The sequence below is a fragment of the Pseudophryne corroboree genome, chromosome 4, assembly GCF_028390025.1.
Source record: "Pseudophryne corroboree isolate aPseCor3 chromosome 4, aPseCor3.hap2, whole genome shotgun sequence".
In the NCBI taxonomy this organism is placed as follows: Eukaryota; Metazoa; Chordata; class Amphibia; order Anura; family Myobatrachidae; genus Pseudophryne; species Pseudophryne corroboree.
In genome coordinates this window covers 76,847,491-76,874,948 of record NC_086447.1, presented here as the reverse complement: position 1 = coordinate 76,874,948, position 27,458 = coordinate 76,847,491, and the positions used below count along the sequence as shown (strand labels likewise).

General features: G+C 44.2%; 2 protein-coding genes across 2 annotated transcripts in view; both read right to left on the bottom strand.

The window, feature by feature from the left end:
• The window catches only part of LOC134909192 (cytochrome P450 2C14-like), a 29,164-nt gene extending 3,872 nt beyond the window's left edge, over positions 1-25,292 (bottom strand). The window contains exons 1-7 of the mRNA XM_063915796.1: positions 25,275-25,292; positions 23,639-23,801; positions 12,716-12,865; positions 10,936-11,096; positions 6,813-6,989; positions 4,338-4,479; positions 1,322-1,506 (exon numbers count right to left, since the gene is read on the bottom strand). Of these exons, the coding sequence (XP_063771866.1) occupies positions 1,322-1,506; positions 4,338-4,479; positions 6,813-6,989; positions 10,936-11,096; positions 12,716-12,865; positions 23,639-23,801; positions 25,275-25,292 (996 nt within the window). The remainder of the gene's footprint in view (positions 1-1,321; positions 1,507-4,337; positions 4,480-6,812; positions 6,990-10,935; positions 11,097-12,715; positions 12,866-23,638; positions 23,802-25,274) is intronic.
• The window catches only part of LOC134908922 (cytochrome P450 2K6-like), a 225,376-nt gene extending 198,924 nt beyond the window's left edge, over positions 1-26,452 (bottom strand). Inside the window, exon 1 of the mRNA XM_063915174.1 lies at positions 26,276-26,452. Within this exon, the coding sequence (XP_063771244.1) occupies positions 26,276-26,449 (174 nt within the window). The 5' untranslated portion in view covers positions 26,450-26,452. The remainder of the gene's footprint in view (positions 1-26,275) is intronic.
• Between the last annotated feature and the right edge of the window lie 1,006 nt (positions 26,453-27,458).

The window sequence follows — 27,458 nt, the reverse complement described above, 5'->3', positions numbered from 1 at the left end:
AGGCACTCAGACATGCGGGGGGACGCCCAGCACAGGGCTAGTCCGCCCCGCATGTCAGTGCCGGCCCCTCCCCCCACCCGGAGAAATGCAAAAGCACCACGCAGCAGCGATGCTTTTGCATTTGAGGAGTAACTCCCGGCCAGCACAGCTTCTGTGGCTGGCCGGGAGACCTTCTTCGCTGCCCGGGTCACAGCGGCTGCGTCTGACGTCACGCAGCCGCGGCCCCCCCCCCCCATGGTCCAGCCACGCTTGCGTTGTCCGGACCACGCCCCCTAAACGGCCGCTTAACGCCGCTGTCCAGCCCCCTCCCACCCAGCGACCGCCTCTGCCTGTCAATCAGGCAGAGGCGATCGCTAGGCAACGATGGCCTTCGGCCGTCTGGCATGCGCCGGCGCACTGCAGCGCCGGTGCATGCGCAATTCCGACCCAATCGCTGCGCTGTGAACAACTGCAGCGAGCGATCGGGTAGGAACGACCCCCTTTATCTCTAGCCAAGGCTTAGTAAATAGACCCCTTTGTCACCGGATCTTCAAATATAGTATAATTGCCCATTGCCGGCTGATTCTTTGATAAGTATGTGACACAGAAACCCAGCTTTTGTCCTAAACTGTGAAAAGCATTGTTACAGGTACCGGCATATCGGTGAGATAGAGGATACAGATGTTACCACGCTCATCTATGCTGCGATGCATCACGTACGGCACACATCGCAGCATAGTGCAAACACGCCGCACTGCAACTGGCTGCAGCGGGCACAGGCACCATAGTGTGGCTACATCTGTACTTGTCACTGCACCAACCGGGACACAAAGACGGGTATATGTCATTTATAAAACATAGGAGGAATGTTATTTAGACTTTCATTGGGTTTTTCTTTGCATTTTATTGATCAATATATTGAAAAAAAAAATGGTTGTTACTTCTCTTTATTTTATGAATGTTGCTGTGAATCCAGCAGTGTCCCTGTGACATTCAGACAAATTGAACCAGTGGCATCAGAAGGGGGGTGCGCCCCACCCAGGTGTCACCCTCAGAGGGGGTGACACCAAAATGCCTGCTTCACATACTCATGTGACTGTATCCTACAGCACCCGCCTCCTGTCATACACGGGGAGCCCACACTGCGTTTACTGGTCTGTTTCTTCAAGCGATGCATGGCTGCCCCCGGAGTGATGTCACTGGGTTCCCCCATGAGGCTACACCCCCTCCATCTTAGGACATGCCCCCTTTTCGGCCACAGGTGCACCTCCGGCGCACTACAGGATGTAGAGTGTGTGCCGGGTGTCACCAGACCCGGTACACCTCTGAATTGGACGCTCACCTTTGGTATAAAATATCCTCTGAATGTGACATCTCGGGAAGTTGCATGCGGAACACTTTCTGGTGCAATGTCACCAAACCGCTGAATTTCATGGATGACGGCGTCGGTGTACGGCATTTGCTTCCTGTGCTCTAACTGAGGCGGAGATGATCCGATCACTCTTTCAATTTCATTCTGCACTTTTTCTGTCAGAAAAGAGGTATATATTTTTCAAATTATAAAAAGTAAAACATATAAAGGTGGCTATAGGTTATAGGTGGTAACAGCCACATGCAGCGGCTGCTGTTTCAACTGATTATGGCTCAGCGCCATTTTTTTAATTGTATTTTATAAATGATACTTTTCTGTCACATATTCATAGTTTAGAGCCACAATGAAAGAATTACCACTAGAAGCTATAAAAAAGTACAATAAAAGTAAAAGCAGTTAAAACAAAAATATTTAAATGTTTAAAATATTTTCAAAATAAATTGTATCTATTTGTGAACTTTATTAATAATTTTTTTTATAATTTGGAACTAAAAACACAAATTGGGCTTTCAGTTGCACTGCGCAAGTAGTGGTTGATTCCTATTTTGTTCCCTTTTAAAAATGCTGGTGATGGTCTATCAGTTACTTGTATTTGTTTATTATAACATGTGGCTGTGTGCCGTCAGGACCAGTTAGTTTGTCTGTCCTAATATTATTAAGGTGTTACTGGGTACACTGGCCAAAAGATTATTAGTGCGTCAGAGGGTGTATAACCCCAACATGTCTGCGACTGACATAGTTCACAGACATATTGCGTTGGCCCTGTAGTATAGACGATGGGCAATATAGAGTATATGCTGATATATTGGCGCATTGTTCAGTGTGTGCGGGCGGTCTGAAGACCTCCCGTACATTTTCCATAGAGGCCGCCGGTGATTGACAGCACACCTGGGTACCCATTTGTGACGTAGGCACAACACATCGGGCTGATGATCGGTCAGTGTGTATGCATCAGATCAGTTTGTAACAAAGTGTCCTTCATCCATGTCCACTTTATCTCTATATCTCTCATCACTAAATCTTGGCTCTCCCCAGCTCATACCACTTCCCCCTGCTGCTCTAACAGGATCTCTCCCCCACACCCTTTATTGTGATCTACAAGGTGGTGGCATTGGAGTCCTTCTCTCCACCTTCTTATCCTACATCTATTGCATCATCTCCTTCCCCCTCCTTTGAGCACCATGCTATCTGTCTCTTCTACCGTTTTCACATTCATGTTGCATAACTCTCCCTCACCCCTTGTCCATCCTCCCACTTTCCTCACCCCTTGCCACCTCACTACCCCACTTCCTCTCCTCCCATTTCCTGACAGACTTCAGTATCCCAGTGGACAATGCATGGATAGATCTCGACAACCCTATGCTCCTGGTGAAGGGAATAGAGAACTTGGGGTGTTATTCAGAGTTGTAAGCAAACCAAAAAAGTTAGCAATTGGGCAAAACTGTAGATGTAACATGTGCAGAGATTAGATTTGGGTGGGGTGTGTTCAAACTGAAATCTAAATTGTTGTGTAAAAATAAAGCAGACAGAATTTACCCTGCACAGAAACAATATAACCCACCCAAATCTAACTCTCTCTGCACCTGTTACATCGGCCCCACCAGCAGTGCAGTATGGTTTTGCCCAATTGCTAAATTTTTTGGTTAGACCTCTGAATACCGGTCTTGATCTACAACTCCAACATACTCAGTGGAATGACTTTGCTTTATCTCACCTAAAATATTGGTTGTGCCGTCACTCCAGTTACAGTTATACTACCTCTAACAAGCTGAAACTGCTTTGCTGCTTTACTTTACCTGCTACTTCCTCAGACTGCTTTTGACCTTGCTGACTTCTCTGTCCCTTTGACCTTGACTTGTATTCTGGCTAATCGTTTGTCTGATGCCTGCCCTGACAATGGACCATGTACTGGCCTAATTCTATTTTCTGCCTGCCCTGACCAAAGGTGATTTATATTTTCCCAGCTTGCTACCTGTCCTGACCATTAGACTGTTTCCTGGATTTAGTGTCAGTCCTTCTGCACCCATCCTGTGACTGCTGACATGTTTCTCCATATTGTGCATATAAACCACAGATAAAAGGACCACATAAATTATATTAGTTGTCCTTTATAATACAGTGTCCTGCTTGTTTCTGATTTTGGGCTACACCATGGGGTGATAAGACTTTAATACTGGGAACCAAAAATTAACCGAGCACAAAAATATACTGGTAGATTAATTGGCTCCAGACCATACTTGCCTACCTGACCCTCTCCATGAGGGAGAAAATGCTCTGTTCCTGGACTTTCCTGGTAATGTATGATTGCCATCACCTGTGGTGAAACACCTTTCTTACTAATTATCTAGCTCACTGCAGGTGATGGCAATCATACATTACCAGGAAAGTCCAGGAACAGAGCATTTTCTCCCTCATGGAGAGGGTCAGGTAGGCAAGTATGCTCCAGACAAAAATTAACCCTAGAGTGTAAGTGTGTGTGTGCCATGGGGAGATTCGATGGGCCAAGTGGTTCTTATCTGTCGTCAAATTCTACTGTATGTTCCTATGTTACATCTGCTACAGGCAAAAACTAAAGACCTCCAGGCAGATATGGTCCTGAGACTTATAATCTTATATTGTGTGTTTTCTTTTTTATTACAGACACTTTGTGGCACTTAATAAATAAAATAATTATAAAAATATTAAACTTTTTCGTGATTTGCTTGAATAATACCTACAGAGCTTCTTTTCTTTAGATCAGTCTTTTAATATTTAGGTTACCATAGTTGGCTATAACACGGCCAGACCCTCCCAATACAGCCTGTTGAACAGTAGGTACAATACACATTTAAATAATAGAAGGAAGGACAATAAGTATACCAAAACATATTCTAACAAAATGAACTTAAAATACTCAAATACTTTAAAAAAAAATTGTATTTGAAGCCTTTATAGGACCATATCATCTGTCACATCAGGACCACATTATCTTATGTATATTTCTTACTTTGAATTTCCGGGTATTTCATCATGAGCAGGAGGCCCCATCTCAGAGTGGTTGTGGTGGTCTCCGTCCCAGCAGTAAACAGATCCGACACCAGTGAAGTCAGATTGTCATTGTGGTAATACAATGTGGATTCTGGTTTCTCCTGTGCAAAGATATAAGCCACCGTTATAAAGAATAAATGCTAAAAGACAACAAAGTGGGCACCATTGTGTAACGTCATGCTCTGCACAAATACAGCCTTCCATACAGGAGGACATATGCTGTATCTGCACTTTGTGTGAGTGTGGTTGGCTCCATAATCTACAGTATGCTAATTTTGCAACTACAGTAGCTCTGCATCATATCTTTGTCACTTTTTTTTTTTAAATGTCTTGTTATCTTCAAAGAAAAAACCCAAAACTGCATTTATGATGTCCTGCAATTCTCCTTACATATTTATAGGCAGTGTGTGTATCACATATGTGTTATCACTATTAATAACAAGAGGATTATTGGGTGTTGGTGCAGACTTTAGCCGGTGTCTATATAATTGTTCAAGCAAAAGAGTAATATTAAAATGAATTATTAAAATAAAAAACACATTAAAAAATTATTCCCACATATACAGATGTGTTCTCATACACTTGTTGGATGTACGACATACAGAGCATGACGACAAGTTATTTTTTTTTTGTTGGTTTGTTTTTTACCACGACACCTTTGCTTTTTGATAGTTCAATGTACACAAACTTTGTTACATGCACAAAATTTTTAAAAATATTGTATATAATTATCTTCAGGCTGTGTGTATACGGTGTACAGTATATGAAATGTAAATACGTTCTGCATTTAGACTTGGCTCCCACCCCCAAGAATGCCTCATTATGGTATGCAAACATTGCAAGGGGTTGGGGTGGAATCCCGGCGGCCGGGATCCCAGAGATCAGATTACCGACACTGGGATCCCGGACGCCAGAATGCCGGCAGCGGGGTGAGGGCTAGAAACTCCCTTGCGGGCTTGGTGGCTTGCTGCACTCGCCCCAGGTTCTATTCCCACTCTATGGGTGTCATGGACACCCACAAGTGGGAATAGCCCTGGTGCCACTGCCGGCATTCCCAGCGTTTTGGATCCCGCCATCGGTATGATATGACCACATCAGCTCCGCCACCCCGCTGTAATTCTAACACGTGTGTCTGATTCTGTGCTGTGTCTCTGTGCACAATCGGGGGGCATACACGGTGTGACTCAGACGCATGCACAACAGAACAAAACATTGGTCAACTGCGTGCACTGCGTTCACTTCTAAATCAGGCCCAATGCATTCACTATGTTCCCTTTCACAGAACAAACTATATCTCTCGTTTCCACTGTATAGATTGTGTTTAGTTAGAGTATCAATAAGTCGACACCATGTGGTCTACATGCATTGGATCGACAAGGTGAAAAGGTTGATAGTGCTTAAGGTCCACAGGTACAAAATGTCAACATGGCAATGGCCGACAAGTTCTTTGGGGCGGGTTCACATATTTTCCAATTGCCTAATTTAAGTGCCATGGAGCTCGGCACCATTTTTACTGAAGCATTGTGAGGGAAGGGAGCCCGCGTCGGTAAACATTTCCAATAATTGTGGTCACATATGATGAAACATAGAAAATCGAACTTGTGTCAACCTTTTGTGTCAACCATTTCCATGTCGACCTTTTGACCCTGTTGACAAAAGGCATATCAACCATATGGGGCCAACCTAATGACTGTCTATTTAATCACCACATTGCATCTGTCTTCCCCCTTGAGAGGTCATTGTCAAATATTCAATTCCTTTCAGTTTTAACTAGCCAGAATTTTTGATGTCTTCTTCTTAGTATCTGCATGCTCAGTGGGCCTGATTTTCAGTTGGGAGCAAATCAAAATAAGAAAAAAATAATCAAAAAAAAAAAAAAGTACAAAAAAAGCAAGTACAGCAAAGCATGCTACAATATATATTTATTATTTTTGAATGCAGAATAAATACTTTCTGCTTTTGCATGTAGCCCACAAATGCTGGACCAGCTTTACATTGAAGTTTAGATTTAAGATTGGACACACCCATCCCGCATCTAAGGGTTAGGGTTATTCAGGTTTGTTAGCAAACCAAAAAATGATAGCAATTTAGTAAACCATGCTGCGCTGCAGGTGGGGCAGATGCAACATGTGCAGAGAGAGTTAGATTTGGGTGGGTATATTGCTTCTGTGCAGGGTAAATACTGGCTGCTTTATTTCTACACTGCAATTTAGATTTCAGATTGAACACACCTAACCCAAATCTAACTCTCTCTGCACATGTTACATTTGCCCCACCTGCAGTGCACATGGTTTTACCAAACTGCAAAGTTACTTACTCCTTTTTGTTTTGCTTCCCAACTCAGAACCTGTGTGTGTATATGAAACACTAATGCTTTTACATAGATTTTATTTTTATGTATGAGTAATGTTAAATAGTAGGATGTAATTGATACCTCCATCTGCTTAGCCAGGAATGCATCAATCAGATTCCTCTGGTCATTCACATCCAGTTCTTTCCTTTGCTTTGTAAATGTCGCTCTTATAAAGTTCTCGAGCACTCTATTGTTTTCAAAGATGCCTTTGTGATTGCCGGGCAGCCAGTCCATCACCGATGGGAAAAGATTGTACAGCTATAAAAGAAAAGAGACATCTTAAGCAAATGGGAAAACTAGATTAGAATTTGAAATAGATAGATAGATAGATAGATAGATAGATAGATAGATAGATAGATAGATAGATAGATAGATAGATAGTTGAGTTTTGTGAAATCATGTTAAACCTATATCATAACATTAAAAGTCAACTTCTAATAAATGTCCAAACGAATGGTGGGAGCCCAATAATCCTCCATTAGTAATTCCCAAAAAATGTGAAGTCTCCAATTAGTGATCAGAAGCAACTACAGGTATAGTATCCCTTATCCAAAATGCTTGGGACAAGAGGTATTTTGGATAACGGATTTTTCAGTATTTTGGAATAATTGCATACCATAATGAGATATCATGGCGATGGGACATAAGTCTAAGCACAGAATGCATTTATGTTACATATACACCCTAAACACACAGCCTGAAGGTCATTTTAGCCAATACTTTTTATAACTTTGTGCATTAAACAAAGTGTGTGTACATTCACACATTTCATTTAAGTTTCATATACACCTTATATACACAGTCTGAAGGTCATTTAATACAATATTATTAATAACTTTGTGTATTAAACAAAGTTTGTGTACATTGAGCCATCAAAAACAAAGGTTTCACTATCTCACTCTCACTCAGAAAAGTCCGTATTTCGGAATATTCCGTATTTCTGAATATTTGGATATGGGATACTCAACCTGTACCATATTTAATGGTGACAGCTAATCTTCAAAGCTGCACTCCTGGGGGTATATGTACTAAAGGTTGATTTGGATCAAATTCCACTTGTTTGAAATTGATTAAAATAGATCAATATCGATGTTGACCTTCCAATGCTTAAGCGCACATTTACGAACAATCAAATACTAATATAAAAAAATCATCTTTTAGCAAATGTGTTTCAGGCCTTGTAGCCCAACACTGATTACCATTTTGAAATTGATAAAAATGAATATAAAAATCGATCTTTAATAAATAAACTTCCCTAGTGTGCTATGGTGTAGTTATAACTTCAGTGTGGCAAATAAAGTGCAAACAACCAAATGTAGTTTAATTAGAGGAATGAACCCACTTTTGGCAAAATTAGGTTTATCTGGGTGACATTTTGGGGCCATCTATGAAGATTCGTATTGTGTAGCCATATCGGGGGTAATTCCAAGTTGATCGCAGCAGGAATTCTGTTAGCAATTGGGCAAAACCATGTGCACTGCAGGGGAGGCAGATATAACATGTGCAGAGAGAGTTAGATTTGGGTGTGGTGTGTTCAATCTGCAATCTAATTTGCAGTGTAAAAATAAAGCAGGCAGTATTTACCCTGTACAGAAATAAAATAACCCACCCAAATCTAACTCTCTCTGCAAATGTTATATCTGCCCCCCCCCTTCAGTGCACATGATTTTGCCCAACTGCTAAAAAATTTCCTGCTGCGATCAACTTGGAATTAGGCCCATCACCCAATCCATGCAAATGAAGTGAAAAAAAATTCCACTTCTTTGTTCCTACAGAAAGATACCCTCCTTGGTTCTTCTCAGATACCTTTTTTTTTTAAAGTCATTATTAAATATATGCATTTTTTAATCTCCTGTGTTTATACAGTATGGCAATAACATTGTCCATATCTATTGCACTTGTAACTACTGTACATAGAGCAGTGCAGTAACTAGACATTTTAGCACTGTGTGTAAGAAACAGCATCAGTGTGGCCCCCCCATATACAAAACAGAACCAGTGCGCACCGTAGGTATGCTTCAAAAATATAGAGGCGTGGCTTCATGGTGAAGGGGCATGGCCACAAAATACTACAAATTCATATTATGCTATACAGTAGTTTCCATTATTCAAATTACTCGACACAGTAGCGCCACTTACACACATTACACCAGGTAGAGCCCCCCTTTTACACATTACGGCAGTAGAGTCCCCCTTTTTTACATATTTGGCTGGCAGAGACCACATTTTACAGAAAGGGAGAGAGAAAGAGAGAAGGCAGGAGACAGAAACATCTGCACTCACCGGGGGAGGGGGGGGGGGGAGGGGAAAGAAGGTGGTCTGCACTCTCCCACCAGTGCTGAGGCTGGCAGAATGCTGTGCTGCTGCCGGGATGCGTGGGTGGCAGCCGGCAGGACTTCTTAGTGGTGGGGGCTCATGCAGGCTGCAGACGGGGGCCTGGCTGGTGCTTGTGGGCGGGTAGGCAGGTGGCCCCGTGTAGAACACAATGCGCTGTCGCTTCCACCACCACATCCACTCCCAGAATGCCACGTGTGAAGAACTCACGCCCGCATTGGCATTCTGGGAAGGAGGGAAATTCTGAAGGGGTGCATTGGGACTGGGAGAGTCGAGTTGGAGGCAGGGCTGCTTCGGCAAGCAAGGGTTCACCTCCGGAGCTGTCCCGCTTGCTTATTCCTCCATTCAGTGTCCTGGCTCCCAGCTGACCCAGCAGCACAGCGATGCACTTCCACCACAAATGCGCTGTGTACAAGGCACTCTCCACACACACCTAGTTACAGCCCTGACATAGAGATCACCACAGAAAGACACAGATAATATGATTATAGTATGTTTAGCTCCAATACAAGACCATTTTATTGGTCGTTTGCAACACTGAAGTTATAATACTACATTTAGTAGGTGCCTAACTCCCACATTCAATAGATTTTAGAGAGATGGGGAGAGGGAGAGAGAGACTGTGTGTGCTAATAATATTTAGATATGTGTATATATTAGGAACAAACACAATAATTGAACAAGTATGAGTAGAATCAGAGAGAGAGGACCACACTCACAAGCTTATGTTATGCAGAAAAATAGGAGTTTGACTCCTTCTGTAGATTGGCCCAGCCAGGGTACAACGGGAGAAGTGTTTCTTGGAGCTTTGAATCCAGTCACACAACAATGGGGGTCATTCCGAGTTGATCGTAGCTGTGCCAAATTTAGCACAGCTATGATCAGGCACTCAGACATGCGGGGGGACGCCAAGCACAGGGCTAGTCCGCTCCGCATATCAGTGCCGGCCCCCCCAAAAGCATCGCACAGCGGCAATGCTTTTGCATTTGTGGAGTAACTCTCGGCCAGCGCAGCTCCGGTGGCTGGCCGGGAGAACCTGTTCACTGCCCGGGTTGCAGCGGCTGCGTGTGACGTCACGCAGCCGCCGCGGCCCACCCCCCCAACGGTCCGGCCACGCCTGCGTTGGCCAGACCGCGCCCCCTAAACGGCGGCTTAACTCCACCGTCCAGCCCCCTCCCGCCCAGTGACCGCCTCTGCCTGTCAATCAAGCAGAGGTGATCGCTAGGCATGCACAGTTCCGACCCGATAGCTGCGCAGTGATAAACTGCAGTGAGCGATCGAGTCGGAATGACCCCCAATGTACAGTAGTTAGAGGCATACTGGCATACCCCACCATGCTGCTGTAGAAAGGGTCAGTAATCTTGGCATAGTGGAAGTGGGGCTAAAATGACATGCTTGCGCTGTCATGCCCCCTGTTCCACCCCCTATACCGCATGATCTGACTGAATGCAATATAGTGATACGAGATGTCTCTGTGAATGGTTAATTACTAATATAAGTCAGCGGTGGCTGCTGCCCCTGGGCTGTTGAGCCGACCCAAGAGGGGGGATCCGGCCAGTGTGGCGGTGGATGCTGATCCCCTGGTAAGGAAGCCACCACATATGTTACATGCTACTTGACCAGTATGTTTATTTGTGCTGGCCGGCTCCCCCTGCAGTCTTTAGTCGGTGCTGCAGCCTAGGGGCAGCTTCCGCTGCTGATATTAGTCATAAAAAGTCTTAATGTATTTGGCATGCTGGTAGCTCATACTGCACATTGGAGTTACACAATTTATCAAAGTTTGACTGGTCTACGTGAGGGGAATGCAGAAGGAAAAAACAAAACAAAACACAACAACAACATCTGAAGCAGCAATTTAAAAAGAACTTACCCTGGCCATAGGGCTTCCCAGGAGTTTCACATTGACATTAATTATATTCAGGAGTTCGAGAATGGTTGGGTCATCGTATTCAAACCTCTCACTGAGCAGCAGGGACACAATGATATTGGCTATAGCTGCATTGATGATGGGCAAATTATCAAAGGGTTTTCCTAGAAACAGAAAAATGATTTTAAAAGTCAAATGAAAATACTTCAAACTCAAAAAGAAAAATTAAATAAAGCAATAGACTTAGAAAGTCAATAAAACAGAGGTAAAAGGTTTCAGGACACAGAAGTTTATCCTTCAAATGGGTGTGATGAGTTATCCTAGCGGTCGGGGATGCCAGCGGTCACATGACTGACACTGGCATCCAGACATTTAGAATGCCAATAAGGGACAGGTAATTATTTTATCCTTACCCTACCCTAACCCGCCTGGGGTGGCTGTTAAGACTAAGATTTGGGGGGTAATGGCTAGTGCTAAGACTTGGGGGGGGGGGGGGAAGCTAGGGCTATGATGCCCCAAAAACTGTAAATCCCCTTCTTGTAACATGTGCACTCCATATTGAACATTTGTGGGCATTGGCCCCTTTTGGAAGAATGCTTCTTTTTAATTTCCCATATTAATCAGCACACAGTGTATACCGGAGTAGTTTCTTGTTTTACTGTATCACACTTTGATTTCTAAAGTATTCTCAACACAGTAAAACACAATCTTGGGGTTACAGATGTAGCCGGGCTCAGCTTATCTGTGATGCTAATGCACGGGTGCATGCAACGTGGGTGCGATTAGCTGCACCTAGTGCCCGCATAATGTAAAGTCTATGGATCGCGGGTGCGAAGATACACATGCAACCAAATACTTTGCAGTCACCTTTTATTTTACCTTTCTCTAAAAAAAAAAAAAAAAAGTGTCCACGTAACACATTTGCTTTCTAGCTAATTTTTCATCACCCTTTTTGCATATGCCGATAATATGCTGTTTAAACAACACTTCCACCATTTTCCTTTAGGGCAGTACATAGGGTTACCACCTCATCCCTTTAATTCTAGACACATTATTTACACAGGTTCTGTGGCTGATTAAAACCAGGTGAAATGGAGTCTTGAAGTCAGCCAGCCACAAAACCTGTGTAATTAATGTGTCCAGAATTAAAGGGATGAGGTGGTATCCCTAGCAGTACGGATGGTGTAATGGTTAGCATTACTGCCTCACAGCATTGAGGTTAACCGATTCCTCCAAAAATGTAACCTGTATTATGTTTTAACATTCCTAAGGGTCAGAACACGTGACCCCCAGCCCAGCACAGCCCAACCGCCCCTGGCATTACACAAGAGAGAAGTAGCAGCGCAAATGTTAATGTGTTGCATTAAGAGGAGGTGCCCATAGTGCTACATAGGTGAGAGGTAGCAATAAAAGTGTTTAAAAATAAGAACATTAATAAAGACAGTTTAAATACTGAATTATTTTGTATTATGTTTGCACCGGCATTCTCTTTTTTCTGACTGGAACTACAAGGCTCAGCATGGTAGCATCTCTTATTATGTTTAGAATTAGGATGTTCAGTCCAGCCACCACCACTCCCCCATATAAAGTAATCTATACATGAAATTGTGAACAGATAATACATTGGCTTTAGTAAAATGAAGTGGGACAAAATGAAGATTGATAAATAAGTGCGGGGGGTGGGAAAAAGACTGTAATAATGTATGCATATAACACAAAAATAACTTATATATTAATTAATATAAAATCTGTGCTTTTCTGAAATGATAAAGTAACCACTCACCTTCATATGACTTAAATGTCTGTATTAAACATTCGGCCTCTTCAGTAATCTTGTTCTCTATTCCTTTCTTCCCCATTCCGAAATCTCGTAACGTTGAAAGAGTGAATCGTCTCATCACTTTCCAGTTCTCACCATTAGATAAAGCAAGACCTGTACAGAATGAATACGTGTCACTTATAGTACACATTAGTTTTGGACATAAGGTATTACTTGTGACATGTGAGCATCACAAAGATCGAAATTTGCCTCAAACACCTGTGTACAATATGATGTCACCCCTGCGCACTGTTTTAGCCATGTCGTAGATGCAGCAAAAAGCCACTCACAGCGCACCAGAGACATGACACGTACAACGTTGCAGATGAAGCACAATGAATCTTGGCGAGAGGAAAAGCCGTGGCTGCTCGCATTACAGCCTTTGTTACACAGATTCAGTCGCACACGGATGCACAAATGTCGCACACCCCAGTGATCACTGAACGCTAGCATTGCAGTTCTATTACTCCCAGTTCTTTTATTTATGAAAATAAGATGCATATATTGAGCAAAAAAGACGCTCAGCACGGCCAAGTTGTACGGGACCGGGGACACCCAGAAGGGCTGTTTGGCACAACTGAAGATAAAACAAATAATACTGTATACACAATTGTACTTTTCAACATATGTATAGAACACCTTTATCCAATATCAATGTCCCGGTTCTAATAATAAATAAATAAAAATCAATTGAATATGTACATTTTGTATCAATCAATGCCTCCTTTTCTTTTTCTTTTTTCCTTATAGACCAACTTCATTTCATATAGGTTTTGGGTAGTCATCCACTATGGACCATCTCTTCTTAATCATTTGTAACCCAACTAAGAGCCCATTCCAAGGTTGGGGTTTAATATAGGCCCCCATCATTGGAAAAAAGGGGAATGGTCACATCATGGGAGCACGGTCATGTGCCTTGGGGCATGCCACCAGTCACGGGGCGTGGCCTAGCTGCACACTTATCTAAGCATGTTGGCTGAGCAGAGTACCATGTGGCGGAACTGCATGGCCAGGCATCCAGATGGCTGGACCAGCAGAGAAGACCATTGGCTCTTCTGAGTACACAACGCAGCAAGGCAAAAGCAGAACAGTGGGACATGTGCCTACACATGCTCCTGCTGCCACTGGCTTTCTTTTAGAATGTTGCGGCTGTAAGCATTCGCAGCATAGCATCTTGCAGTGTCCCTGCACTGCTTATGGGAACGCTACAAAGATGCATGTGACATCGTGCAGCCACCCTGAAAATGCTTGCAATGTGCGCACTACACCCATGAAATGCTGTTAATCATGATGCGGTCACATCCTTCCAGGCCAGTGCTCATGCGCAGACTCAATGGATAAGACCGCCACATGCAAACGCACTGAATAACCGCCTCTGAGTGCAATTTCCCACAGAGCCAGAACATCTCTGTTACACACAAAGTGGCTAACTCAAGTTGGATTGCAAATATCGATCCAACCGGAATTTTTACGATTGCCCTATGGACGCATGCAAAGGGCCTATCCTGTGCATGCACCCTCACTTACTGCGTGGGCGTACACTTACTTCTGTGGATTCCCCACAGAAAATGGGAACGCCTCTGCCTGTCAATCAGGCAGAGGCATTCAAGGGGAAAGGGAAGGGGGTGTGGCAATGCTCCATTTCCTAGGCGGAGATGGAAGTGGGGGTGGCGGCAGTCAAAGGGTGGGCATGATGGGGGCATGATTCAGGCGGCTGCGTGACATCACATGCAGCCACTGCGATCACAAAATGGTGGCGGGCCGCCTGTGGGCACAGCCAGGCAGCGCCGTCAGGAGTCTTCCCTATTTTTAGCGATCACGCTGGCGGCCGCAATTTCAGCATGCTTGGGGGGGGGCGGAGGGGGGAATGGGGGGAGGGGGGGGTAGGCCAGCATGTGATCAAAAGGATTTCAAATTCTGCTACTTAGAATCCTTACTAAATCAGGTCCAAAGTCTCTCTTCATTGTTAAGATACTAAGGAGCCTGTTGATGGATACTTAAACTGCTTATCTATAATCAGATCCCAATGTTTGACTAATCCCCAAGCAGAATATGTCGGTTTGATCCAGAGTTGCACACAAGTCCAATTTTCTAGCATCTACTCATGTTTCACAGCTAGTGATGAGCGGGTTCGGTTCCTCGAGATCCGAACCCCCCCGAACTTCACCTATTTTACACGGTTCAGAGGCAGACTCGGATCTTCCAACCTTGCTTGGTTAACCCGAGCGCGCCCGAACGTCATCATCCCGCTGTCGTATTCTCGCGAGATTCGTATTCTATATAAGGAGCCGTGCGTCGCCGCCATTTTCACTCGTGCTTTGGAGATGATAGCGAGAGGACGTGGCTGTGTTCTCTCAGTTCCTGTGTTCAGTGTGCTGCAAATATCTGTGCTCAGTGTGCTGCAAATATCTGTGCTCAGTGTGCTTGCAAATATCTGTGCTCAGTGTGCTGAAAATATCTTTGTTCTCTGCCTGAAAAACGCTACATATCTGTGCTGCATTGTAGTATATAGTAGGAGGACAGTGCAGAATTTTGCTGACCACCAGTATATATCTAGCAGTACGGTACAGTAGTCCGCTGCTCTACCTCTGTGTCGTCGAGAATACTATCCATCCATACCTGTGCTGCATTTTAGTTGTGCGCAGTATATAGTAGGAGGACAGTGCAGAATTTTGCTTACCACCAGTATATATCTAGCAGTACGGTACAGTAGTCCGCTGCTCTACCTCTGTGTCGTCAAGTATACTATCCATCCATACCTGTGCTGCATTTTAGTTGTGCACAGTATATAGTAGGAGGACAGTGCAGAATTTTGCTGACCACCAGTATATATCTAGCAGTACGGTACAGTAGTCCGCTGCTCTACCTCTGTGTCATCAAGTATACTATCCATCCATACCTGTGCTGCATTTTAGTTGTGTGCAGTATATAGTAGGACAGTGCAGAATTTTGCTGACACCAGTATATATCTAGCAGTATGGTACAGTAGTCCGCTGCTCTACCTCTGTGTCGTCAAGTATACTATCCATCCATACCTGTGCTGCATTTTAGTTGTGCGCAGTATATAGTAGGAGGACAGTGCAGAATTTTGCTGACCACCAGTATATATCTAGCAGTACAGTACAGTAGTCCGCTGCTCTACCTCTGTGTCATCAAGTATACTATCCATCCATACCTGTGCTGCATTTTAGTTGTGCGCAGTATATAGTAGGAGGACAGTGCAGAATTTTGCTGACCACCAGTATATATCTAGCAGTACGGTACAGTAGTCCGCTGCTCTAAATCTGTGACGTCAAGTATACTATCCATCCATACCTGTGCTGCATTTTAGTTGTGCGCAGTATATAGTAGGAGGACAGTGCAGAATTATGCTGACCACCAGTATATATCTTGCAGTACGGTACAGTAGTCCGCTGCTCTACCTCTATGTCGTCAAGTATACTATCCATCCATACCTGTGCTGCATTTTAGTTGTGCGCAGTAAATAGTAGGAGGACAGTGCAGAATTTTGCTGACCACCAGTATATATCTAGCAGTACGGTACAGTAGTCCGCTGCTCTACCTCTGTGTCGTCAAGTATACTATCCATCCATTCCTGTGCTGCATTTTAGTTGTGCGCAGTACATAGTAGGAGGACAGTGCAGAATTTTGCTGACCACCAGTATATATCTAGCAGTACGGTACAGTAGGCCATTGCTATTGATATATATTACTGGCATATAATTCCACACATTAAAAAATGGAGAACAAAAATGTGGAGGGTAAAATAGGGAAAGATCAAGATCCACTTCCACCTCATGCTGAAGCTGCTGCCACGAGTCATGGCCGAGACGATGAAATGCCATCAATGTCGTCTGCCAAGGCCGATGCCCAATGTCATAGTAGAGAGCATGTAAAATCCAAAAAACTAAAGTTCAGTAAAATGACCCAAAAATCTAAATTAAAATCGTCTGAGGAGAAGCGTAAACTTGCCAATGTGCCATTTACGACACGGAGTGGCAAGGAACGGCTGAGGGCCTGTCCTATGTTCATGGCTAGTGGTTCAGCTTCACATGAGGATGGAAGCACTCATCCTCCTGCTAGAAAAATGTAAAGACTTAAGCTGGCAAAAGCACAGCAAAGAACTGCACGTTCTTCTAAATCACAAATCCCCAAGGAGAGTCCAATTGTGTCCGTTGCGATGCATGACCTTCCCAACACTGGACGGGAAGAGGTGGCGCCTTCCACCATTTGCACGCCCCCTGCAAGTGCTGGAAGGAGCACCCGCAGTCCAGTTCCTGATAGTCACATTGAAGATGTCACTGTTGAAGTACACCAGGATGAGGATATGGGTGTTGCTGGCGCTGAGGAGGAAATTGACAAGGAGGATTCTGATGGTGAGGCGGTTTGTTTAAGTCAGGCACCCGGGGAGACACCTGTTGTCCGTGGGATGAATATGGCCATTGACATGCCTGGTCAAGTTCCAAAAAAAAAATTACCTCTTCGGTGTGGAATTATTTTAACAGAAATGCGGACAACAGGTGTCAAGCCGTGTGTTGCCTTTGTCAAGCTGTAATAAGTAGGGGTAAGGACGTTAACCACCTACGAACATCCTCCCTTATACGTCACCTGGAGCGCATTCATCAGAAGTCATTGACAAGTTCAAAAACTTTGGGTGACAGCAGAAGCAGTCCACTGACAACTAAATCCCTTCCTCTTGTAACCAAGCTCCTGCAAACCACACCACCAACTCCCTCAGTGTCAATTTCCTCCTTAGACAGGAAAGCCAATAGTCCTGCAGGCCATGTCACTGGCAAGTCTGACGAGTCCTCTCCTGCCTGGGATTCCTCCGATGCATCCTTGAGTGTAACGCCTACTGCTGCTGGTGCAGCTGTTGTTGCTGCTGGGAGTCGATCGTCATCCCAGAGGGGAAGTCAGAAGACCACTTGTACTACTTCCAGTAAGCAATTGACTGTCCAACAGTCCTTTGCGAGGAAGATGAAATATCACAGCAGTCATCCTGCTGCAAAGCAGATAACTCAGGCCTTGGCAGCCTGGGTGGTGTTAAACGTGTGTCCGGTATCCACCGTTAATTCACAGGGAATTAGACAATTTATTGAGTAAGTGTGTCCCCGGTACCAAATACCATCTAGGTTCCACTTCTCTAGGCAGGCGATACCGAGAATGTACACAGACCACAGAAAAAGAGTCACCAGTGTCCTAAAAAATGCAGTTGTACCCAATGTCCACTTAACCACGGACATGTGGACAAGTGGAGCAGGGCAGACTCAGGACTATATGACTGTGACAGCCCACTGGGTAGATGTATTGCCTCCCGCAGCAAGAACAGCAGCGGTGGCACCAGTAGCAGCATCTCGCAAACGCCAACTCGTTCCTAGGCAGGCTATGCTTTGTATCACCGCTTTCCATAAGAGGCACACAGCTGACAACCTCTTACGGAAACTGAGGAACATCATCGCAGAATGGCTTACCCCAATTGGACTTTCCTGGGGATTTGTGACATCGGACAACGCCACCAATATTGTGCGTGTATTACATGTGGGCAAATTCCAGCACGTCCCATGCTTTGCACATACATTGAATTTGGTGGTGCAGAATTATTTAAAAAATGACAGGGGCGTGCAAGAGATGCTGTCGGTGGCCCGAAGAATTGCGGGCCACTTTCGGCAGTCAGCCACCGCGTGCCGAAGACTGGAGCACCAGCAAACACTCCTGAACCAGCCCCGCCATCATCTGAAGAAAGAGGTGGTAACGAGGTGGAATTCAACCCTCTATATGCTTCAGAGGATGGAGGAGCAGCAAAAGGCCATTCAAGCCAATACATCTGCCTACGATATAGGCAAACGAGGGGGAATGCACCTGACTCAAGCGCAGTGGAGAATGATTTCAACGTTGTGCAAGGTTCTGCAACCCTTTGAACTTGCCACACGTGAAGTCAGTTCAGACACTGCCAGCCTGAGTCAGGTAATTCCCCTCATCAGGCTTTTGCAGAAGAAGCTGGAGACATTGAAGGAGGAGCTAAAACGGAGCGATTCCGCTAGGCATGTGGAACTTGTGGATGGAGCCCTTCATTCGCTTAACCAGGATTCACGGGTGGTCAATCTGTTGAAATCAGAGCACTACATTTTGGCCACCGTGCTCGATCCTAGGTTTAAAGCCAACGTTGTATCTCTCTTTCCGGCAGACACAAGTCTGCAGAGGTGCAAAGACCTGCTGGTGAGACACTTGTCAAGTCAAGCGGAACGTGACCCGTCAACAGCTCCTCCTTCACATTCTCCCGCAACTGGGGCTGCGAGGAAAAGGCTAAGAATTCCGAGCCAACCCGCTGGCGGTGATGCAGGGCAGTCTGGAGCGAGTGCTGACATCTGGTCCAGACTGAAGGACCTGCCAACGATTACTGACATGTCGTCTACTGTCACTGCAAATGATTCTGTCACCATTGAAAGAATGGTGGAGGATTATATGAGTGACCGCATCCAAGTAGGCACATCAGACAGTCCGTACTTATACAGGCAGGAAAAAGAGGCAATTTGGAGGCCCTTGCACAAACTGGCTTTATTTTACCTAAGTTGCCCCCCTTCCAGTGTGTACTCCGAAAGAGTGTTTAGTGCAGCCGCTCACCTTGTCAGCAATCGGCGTACAAGGTTACTTCCAGAAAATGTGGAGAAGATGATGTTCATCAAAATGAATTATAATCAATTCCTACGTGGAGACATTCACCAGCAATTGCCTCCAGAAAGTACACAGGGACCTGAGATGGTGGATTCCAGTGGGGACGAATTAATACTCTGTGAGGAGGGGGATGTACACAGTGAAAGGGGTGAGGAATTGGACGATGAGGAGGAGGTGGACATCTTGCCTCTGTAGAGCCAGTTTGTGCAAGGAGAGATTGATTGATTCTTTTTTGGTGGGGGCCCAAACCAACCAGTCATTTCAGTCACAGTCGTGTGGCAGACACTGTGGCTGAAATGATGGGTTTGTTAAAGTGTGCATGTCCTATTTATACAACATAAGGGTGGGTGGGGGGGCCCAAGGACAATTCCATCTTGCACCTTTTTTTTCTTTCATTTATCTTTGCATCATGTGCTGTTTGGGGACTATTTTTTAAATCTGCCATCCTGTCTGACACTGCAGTGCCACTCCTAGAGGGGCCAGGTGTTTGTGTCGGCCACTTGGGTCGCTTAGCTTAGCCATCCAGTGACCTTGGTGCACCTCTTTTTTTCATTGCATCATGTGCTGTTTGGGTTCTATTTTTTAAATCTGCCATCCTGTCTGACACTGCAGTGCCACTCCTAGAGGGGCCAGGTGTTTGTGTCGGCCACTTGGGTCACTTAGCTTAGTCACACAGCTACCTCATTGCACCTCTTTTTTTCTTTATATCATGTGCTGTTTGGGGACTATTTTGTAAATCTGCCATCCTGTCTGACACTGCAGTGCCACTCCTAGATGGGCCAGGTGTTTGTGTCGGCCACTTGGGTCGCTTAGCTTAGCCATCCAGCGACCTCTGTGCAAATTTTAGGACTAAAAATAATATTGTGAGGTGTGAGGTGTTCAGAGTAGACTGGAAATGAGTGGAAATTATGGTTATTGAGGTTAATAATACTATGGGATCAAAATGACCCCCAAATTCTATGATTTAAGCTGTTTTTGAGGGGTTTTTGTAAAAAAACACCCGAATCCAAAACACACCCGAATCCGACAAAAAATTTTCAGGGAGGTTTTACCAAAACGCGTCCGAATCCAAAACACGGGCGCGGAACCGAATCCAAAACCAAAACACAAAACCCGAAAAATTTCCGGGGCACATCACTAGTCACAGCCAGGGCGCATCCGTCTATGAGCGATTCAGAGTAGTAAGCATGCAATTCACAATCTTGTGGCAGGATGGATGTAGCTGGGTGGCAATGGGGCATTCACATAGAGGATATAAGTTCCGTGGGTACAGGGCAGCCATCAGGGAGGGGACTGTGGGGATTTGTGTCCCGGGCCCTTAAAGAGAGGGGTAGCCACCCACCCCTGGCTCCTAGCATCAATACCTTAAGAGCTGCCCAGGCTGTGAAAGAACAGAGAGCTGATGCACAGGGAGGACTTCTTAAAACAAACCTTCAACTGCACATCAGCTCTCTGTGAACCATTCTTGTATGTCCGGAACACTCCACCTATATGTAATATCACAATGTATGACATCACATTGGTGTGGAGCGGTGCGGCAGAATCTTTTTTTGAAGGGGATGAGAGGCCCTATCTCTTTTGTCAGTCCCTAGCCCCACAATTTCTGATGGCAGCCCTGCGTGGGTGTATAGTGGCCATGTAAATTCAGAGGCGAGTACTGTATCTGCAAAGATCTGCCAGATTGCAGACAGACCTTCTGCCCCAAGTACAGGGTTGGGGAAAATGCTGGAGTATTCTCCGACAAGTGGATGAATAGGGGAGAAACATGCAACTCTGTATATGGTCAACAATAAACAAGTGACTCTGAACCAGGTCCTTTGAGTCTAATTTATTTAAATCCAGTTGGTTCATAGGAAGTTTAATGAGTGCAGTTGACAGTTCACAGCAAATACATTACTTGTATACTGCAGTCACTGCCAGGCTGGAGATCCCAGGACATTTATGGTCAAGTAAGTGCCATCATCCATCACCATTATCAGTATGAATGTTGCGCTTCAGAATCTTAACAACAGCCAAGAGTGGCAATAGGAGCTCTGTATAGATACCCTGCAGGGTTCACTTCACACCAATGTATTTTTCTGTCAATACATATGTACTGATGTATGCAAGGGATAGTAAAGCTTACCGATATGTTGCTTACACTGAGGTACATACATGCTACTATTATGTTTACATAAAACCACTAACATGATCACACAGTATAATGTGTAACCATGAAAAAAAAAAACAGTGGCACTCACGAGTCCTATACAAAGAAATCCACTTGGTAATTGAGCCCACTCAAAGTTTCAGTCATTTAGACTCTTTTCAAGAACATGTTCTTGATAAAAGTCTAAATGACTGAAACGTTGAGCAGACACGGTATACCATTACCCCAGAGGACACCAAGGCAAGTAAAATAGCATTAATAGTGGAGTGCTGGCTACTGTTACATTATAGTATGTATATTATTAGTTATAGTAGCCAACCTCAACCTCCCCCGTCTCCTGTCTCACCCTCTCTCTGGTCGATCCACAAACATAATATTTATTACTTGTGTGTTATTTATATAGTTATTAAAAATGTGTGTGGACCGCTCGGTTTTTCATTTTGGTTGTGTTCCAAGTCTTCATTTTTTGGTAACAACTAACACCACCTTCAAATGTTTTGGTTTTGTACTGGATTTCTTTAACATTTTTGAAAAACAGCTAATATCATGTAATTCGGACCTGGTCCTAGAGTAATATTAACATCAATAACATTTCCAGTTAATTTTGACCACAACACAGCTCACAATATTGCTAGCTAAACTAAGCGACATAGTGGCACAGCAGTGACAGACAGGATGGCAGTTTAAGAAACTATTGAACCATGTAGAAGATTTTCATTAATCAAGAACCAATAGCCAAAAACGTAAAAGCCTAGTAGAAAATATAAAATATTGCCAATACACTTGTCCAAGTAACAAATCACAGGCCTCATACCAATACAGGTGATTAAAGCAAGGCAGAATAACAGGCTAGTAACAGTCGAAACTGAATTTACTTCAAAGTTAATAATTAACTTCTCCAAGCAGCAAATCACAAGCCTCAGGCCAAAACAGGTGATTCCAGGCAGATTAACAGCCTAGTTGAAGTCAATAATTATATGATGTGATGATACAGTATGATTACATGATGATTTAATGAAACTACTCTACCTCTAGGAAACTAGGTCTATATGCCTGGAGGAGAAGCGGGTGATGGATGGTCTTGCAAGACACAGAACATCAATGCCCCAGTATAGTACAGTACATATACTGCCTGTTAAACACACAAAATCTTGGCAAAGCCCGTAATGAAAAGTGGTTCATGATGGAATTGTCCTTGGTTTCGCAAAATTAGTTAATAACAGAATTTTTTTTTTGATACCAACGACTTTGCTATGGAATTGCAATATTGCCATTTGTCAAATTGTTGGCGGTGCACCTAGGGTTCAGTAGATCCCTACTGGTTAGTCACTGAACAACAAGAAAGAAAAGACCCTTTTCTGGCACACTCATTAGTAGAAGAAATTATGTATTGAGTATATATTATTAAAATTAAAACGTAACATTTATTGAAGTTTATCTAAAATACAATGTGATCCCATCTGCCTAGTGTACGTGCAATATTGTGTACACTGGTCTCAGGAGTAAACGAATAAAGTTGAAAATCTCAAACTAGTATTCAAATAAATTAGATGCTAATGCTATATGAATTATGGGGGTAATTCCAAGTTGATCGCAGCAGGAATTTGGTTAGCAGTTGGGCAAAACCATGTGCACTGCAGGGGAGGCAGATATAACATGTGCAGAGAGAGTTAGATTTGGGTGTGGTGTGTTCAATCTGCAATCTATATTGCAGTGTAAAAATAAAGCAGCCAGTATTTACCCTGCACAGAAACAAAATAACCCACCCAAATCTAACTCTCTCTGCACATGTTATATCTGCCTCCCCTGCAGTGCACATGGTTTTGCCTAACTGCTAAAAAATGTCCTGCTGCGATCAACTTGGAATTACCCTCTATATGCAACAGGATACAAATTTAGTCCTAACAAGGACTTGGTGGCAGTGCCCCCTTGAAATCAAATTAATATGCTGGACTATTGTGTGGTCTATTGCACTCCGCACTGTGGTTGATATAGAACAATACTGAGAAATCATTTCAAATAGTATTATATATACTGTATTTATTGTGGAAACTAAAAACAATTACCGTGGCCCTTTAACATCTTATCATGCACTGGAGTGTTCGGTCTGTCAGAGAATTCCTCCGCGTGGTTTACGAGAGCATCTTTTATAACATCATAACCACATAGGATGACCATCTTTGTCGTTCCCATCTGGACGCTGAATACCGGGCCGTACTTCTCAGACAGCTGTAGATACAATAGGCAAATGTAGAAATAATTGAGAGAGCAGTCAGCATTAAATTACATTATGCCAGTAGTTATTTTTTATAACTTGTGGCAATTTCAGCCCTAACGAATCTCTCAGAAAGGGGAGATGGACCAAGCCTTGGAGAATGATAAAGTAAAGAAAATGCAAAGCAACCAACTGCTCCACTATCTCTCTCCAAGGCTTGATATATCTCACCCAAAGGGGGAAATGTATGGAGGTGATAAGTGTCATATGCACTATAACCATTGCTATTTGAGCAGGTTCGGTACGTCTGACTGCCAGACGGGATGCCAGCGGTCACATTACCGACACCAGCATCCAAATGTTTAAAATCCCGACAGGGGCGAGCTAAGTATGCTGTCTCCTCTCCCCTGCCTCCTAACCACCCCTTCCCGCAGCCTAACCCTAACCTGCCCCCTAAGTGCCTAAACCTAACCTCCCCCCGGTGATCCCTGCAGCCTAACTCTAATCCTCCCCCCCCCCCCATAGCCTAACGCCTGGGTGATGCCAAAACCTAACCTCCAGCTGGCCCTAACCCTAATTCCGGTATCGGTCTCCTGATCCTGTTGGGATTCTGGTGTCGGCATTCTGACAGGTGATGGGATTCCGGCATCGGGATTCTGACTGCCTAACTCCCGACAGCCAGTATCTTAACCAGTTCCCATTTGACACTTACACTGAACATACACATATAGTACAATACACTTTACTCTACGGAATCAGCAAACATATAATAAACTTGCGGTCACTGTACTATTGTATGGCAACGGAACTCATGCAGAGGCTGCTAAAAAAAATTATACGCACACTTTTGTGGCTTATCGTTTTTCACATATTGGCAGGATTAGGGTAAGTGTAGAAAAGGGAATGTCTTTATACACAGTTGCTGACCTTTTAATACAATTTCCAGAGGCACTCTTGTACTGTGTAGGCGCTCCTAAACCCAAGAGCTGTGTATGTGGACATTGGGGCACTACATTCTCAAACATAACATGTAAGTACTCCTGATCAGTACATACATGTTACCATGTGCTGAGAATTGTGCCTAATATAAAATAAACTGTATAGACAGATGTACTGACTGGTGCCAGGCGAGAGATATCAATCATAATAAAACAATAAATAGATGTAAAAGTGGTTGGTATAATGTCTGCAGCCTAGGAGAATAAGGGACTTCCCAAAAACTCCCAAGGGATCAAAGAGAGATAGGTTTGCGTGGGTGTCTCTGGCTTTGGATAGGACGTTTATCTTCTTTAAGAATAGTAGGAGAAATGAGTTAGAGCAACAATGTGCGAGCCCTAATAAAAGTTTTATGGGCAGAATTATTCCCATATAGTGGAGATCAAGGGCTAAATGTAATAGGATGCGAGTTTGGTGCATGTTTGTTCTCACCTAGGCTAGACTCGCATAATGCATTAGCCTGTATGTTACAAGGCGCCTACGTAACTCACCTGTGACTTCATTTGCATTATCTGCTACCATAATCCGTGAAGCCTTAGATATTACAAGTCACCTGAGTTTGTTTGTTTTTGTAAAATTAATGCCATGTGTAGCCCCCTGGTCCACCTGACTTCTGATGTCCAGGGGACTGCATTAGCTATACGTGCACAGACCCACCCTGTGTGGACTTTACCAAGATGGCTACCACTTCAATAATAGGGGGTCAGTAGCGCCGTCTGGGAGTAGTCTAGAAAGGGATGATGTAAGCAGGCTTGGAGTACATGAAGAATATGACCTGGTGGCAAACAGCACACCAGAATCTATAAAAGGGAATGGATTGGTTCCAAATGGAGCTCCTAGAGTAGCAGAGAAGTGGAGCCAGCAGGCTGTCTCTTCTACTAGAGTCAGTCCTGCCTTGGTGTGTGGCTGCCTGAGAACAACTGCTGAGGAGTCACATACCCCTTCGTTGTGGCAATAGAGTGGACTGTAGTACAGGAGCAGGGCCGTCTAGAGCTTCGGCGGGTACATGTACTTCGAGGGGCATGGCCAAACCAAGCAGACATGACCACACCCCCTCCTCAAAAACGAAAAAGAAGCTGTAATTAAGGGTGCTGCGAAGTAGCACCACACTTCAGAATGGGATGTGCCTTAATGGGGAGGAGTGCGATAGCCCCCACCTACTGTAAAAACCCTCAATAAGGGGTCTATTTACTAAGCCTTGGATGGAGATAAAGTGGACGGAGATAAAGTACCAGCCAACCAGCTCCTAACTGCCATGTCACAGGCTGGGTTTGAAAAATGACAGTTAGGAGCTGACTGGCTGGTACGTTATCTCTGTGCACTTTATCTACATCTAAGTCTTAGTAACTAGACCCCTATGTCACCTAGAGGTAGCAGCAGGGAGTTCATGTGATTGGTGGAAGGAGTGAGCCAGGATTCTCCCTACATGCAGCACACAGATGCCTCCCCAGCATTCTCCAGTAGTGATCATTTAGCAGAAGTCCTGTATTACCTGTATAAATGTTATATGAGGCTTTGCCATGTCGATTGTGTGTATATTCCCAATGATAGGCAAAGGTTTCGGTCCTGGAGGGAAATGCCTGTACTTGTCTTGCTTTCGATTGATATAAACATAGGCCAAACATAGGATGACCACAGCGGAGAGAAGAAGTGTGACAGGGTCCATGGCAAACATCTTCTGTAAGAGAGAGAAGAGAAAATACTATCTAGTTTTTTTTTTTTTACTATGCAACTAAATATGTGCCATTTACAGTATATACACATTATGAGAAATAGACAATTATCTTTTGTCTGTGACCCGATGTATCTTGTCACTGGAGAGAAGTGAAGGCAGATTTGCCCATGTGGATGGACCTCCATGTAATGTAAATAATGTTATTGCATGGAGTCAGAGTTGACTGGGTTTTAATGAATGTACAAAGCTGCAATGTGGTGCATTTTTATATAAGTATTTTGTGTTTTTGCAGAAGCCACCTGTACCGGGCCCCAAGGATCAAAGGGGCCCCAAGGATATGCCACTTAGTGAGCGTCAGTCATGTGAATAGGGCAACGAGCCCTATTTGAATAGGGCAACGAGCTCTAGGTGGTGTGGGCACAGCCTCAGAGTGACAGGAGCCTCTCACACTCAGTGACTGTTCGGCGCGAGTGTGCGTCCACACTTCTGGGTCCAGCTCTGTTACAGGCAGTTACGGGACATGGCAGCAACTCCGCTGGCCAGGATTCCCATTTCTTATTACAGTTTTCTTATTATTACAGTTTCTTATATAGCGCAGCGCACTCTGTTGCACTTTAATATTTTATATTTTATCTGAGGTAGGCTGACTATATTATCCCTTTTACCTGGGACACTCATGGATTACACAGGTTCTGTGGCTGATTAAAACCAGCTGAAATGAAGGCTTGAAGTCAGCCAGCTGCAGAACCTGTGTAATCCAGGATCGTCCCAGATAAAAGGGATAATATGGTCAGCCTATCTGAGGGGGCCCCAGAGATATCACTGTACCGGGCCCCAAGATTTCTGTTGCTGGCCCTGACCAGAGGAGCTGCCCTCTGTGCCTGTGTTAACTGTCTGATCCAGCAGGTATGGGCGGCACCTGCAACTATCCTATATCAACCTGCTCCACGGTCCAAATATACAATGTATATAAAACAAATGACCCTCTACCATGTGCAAA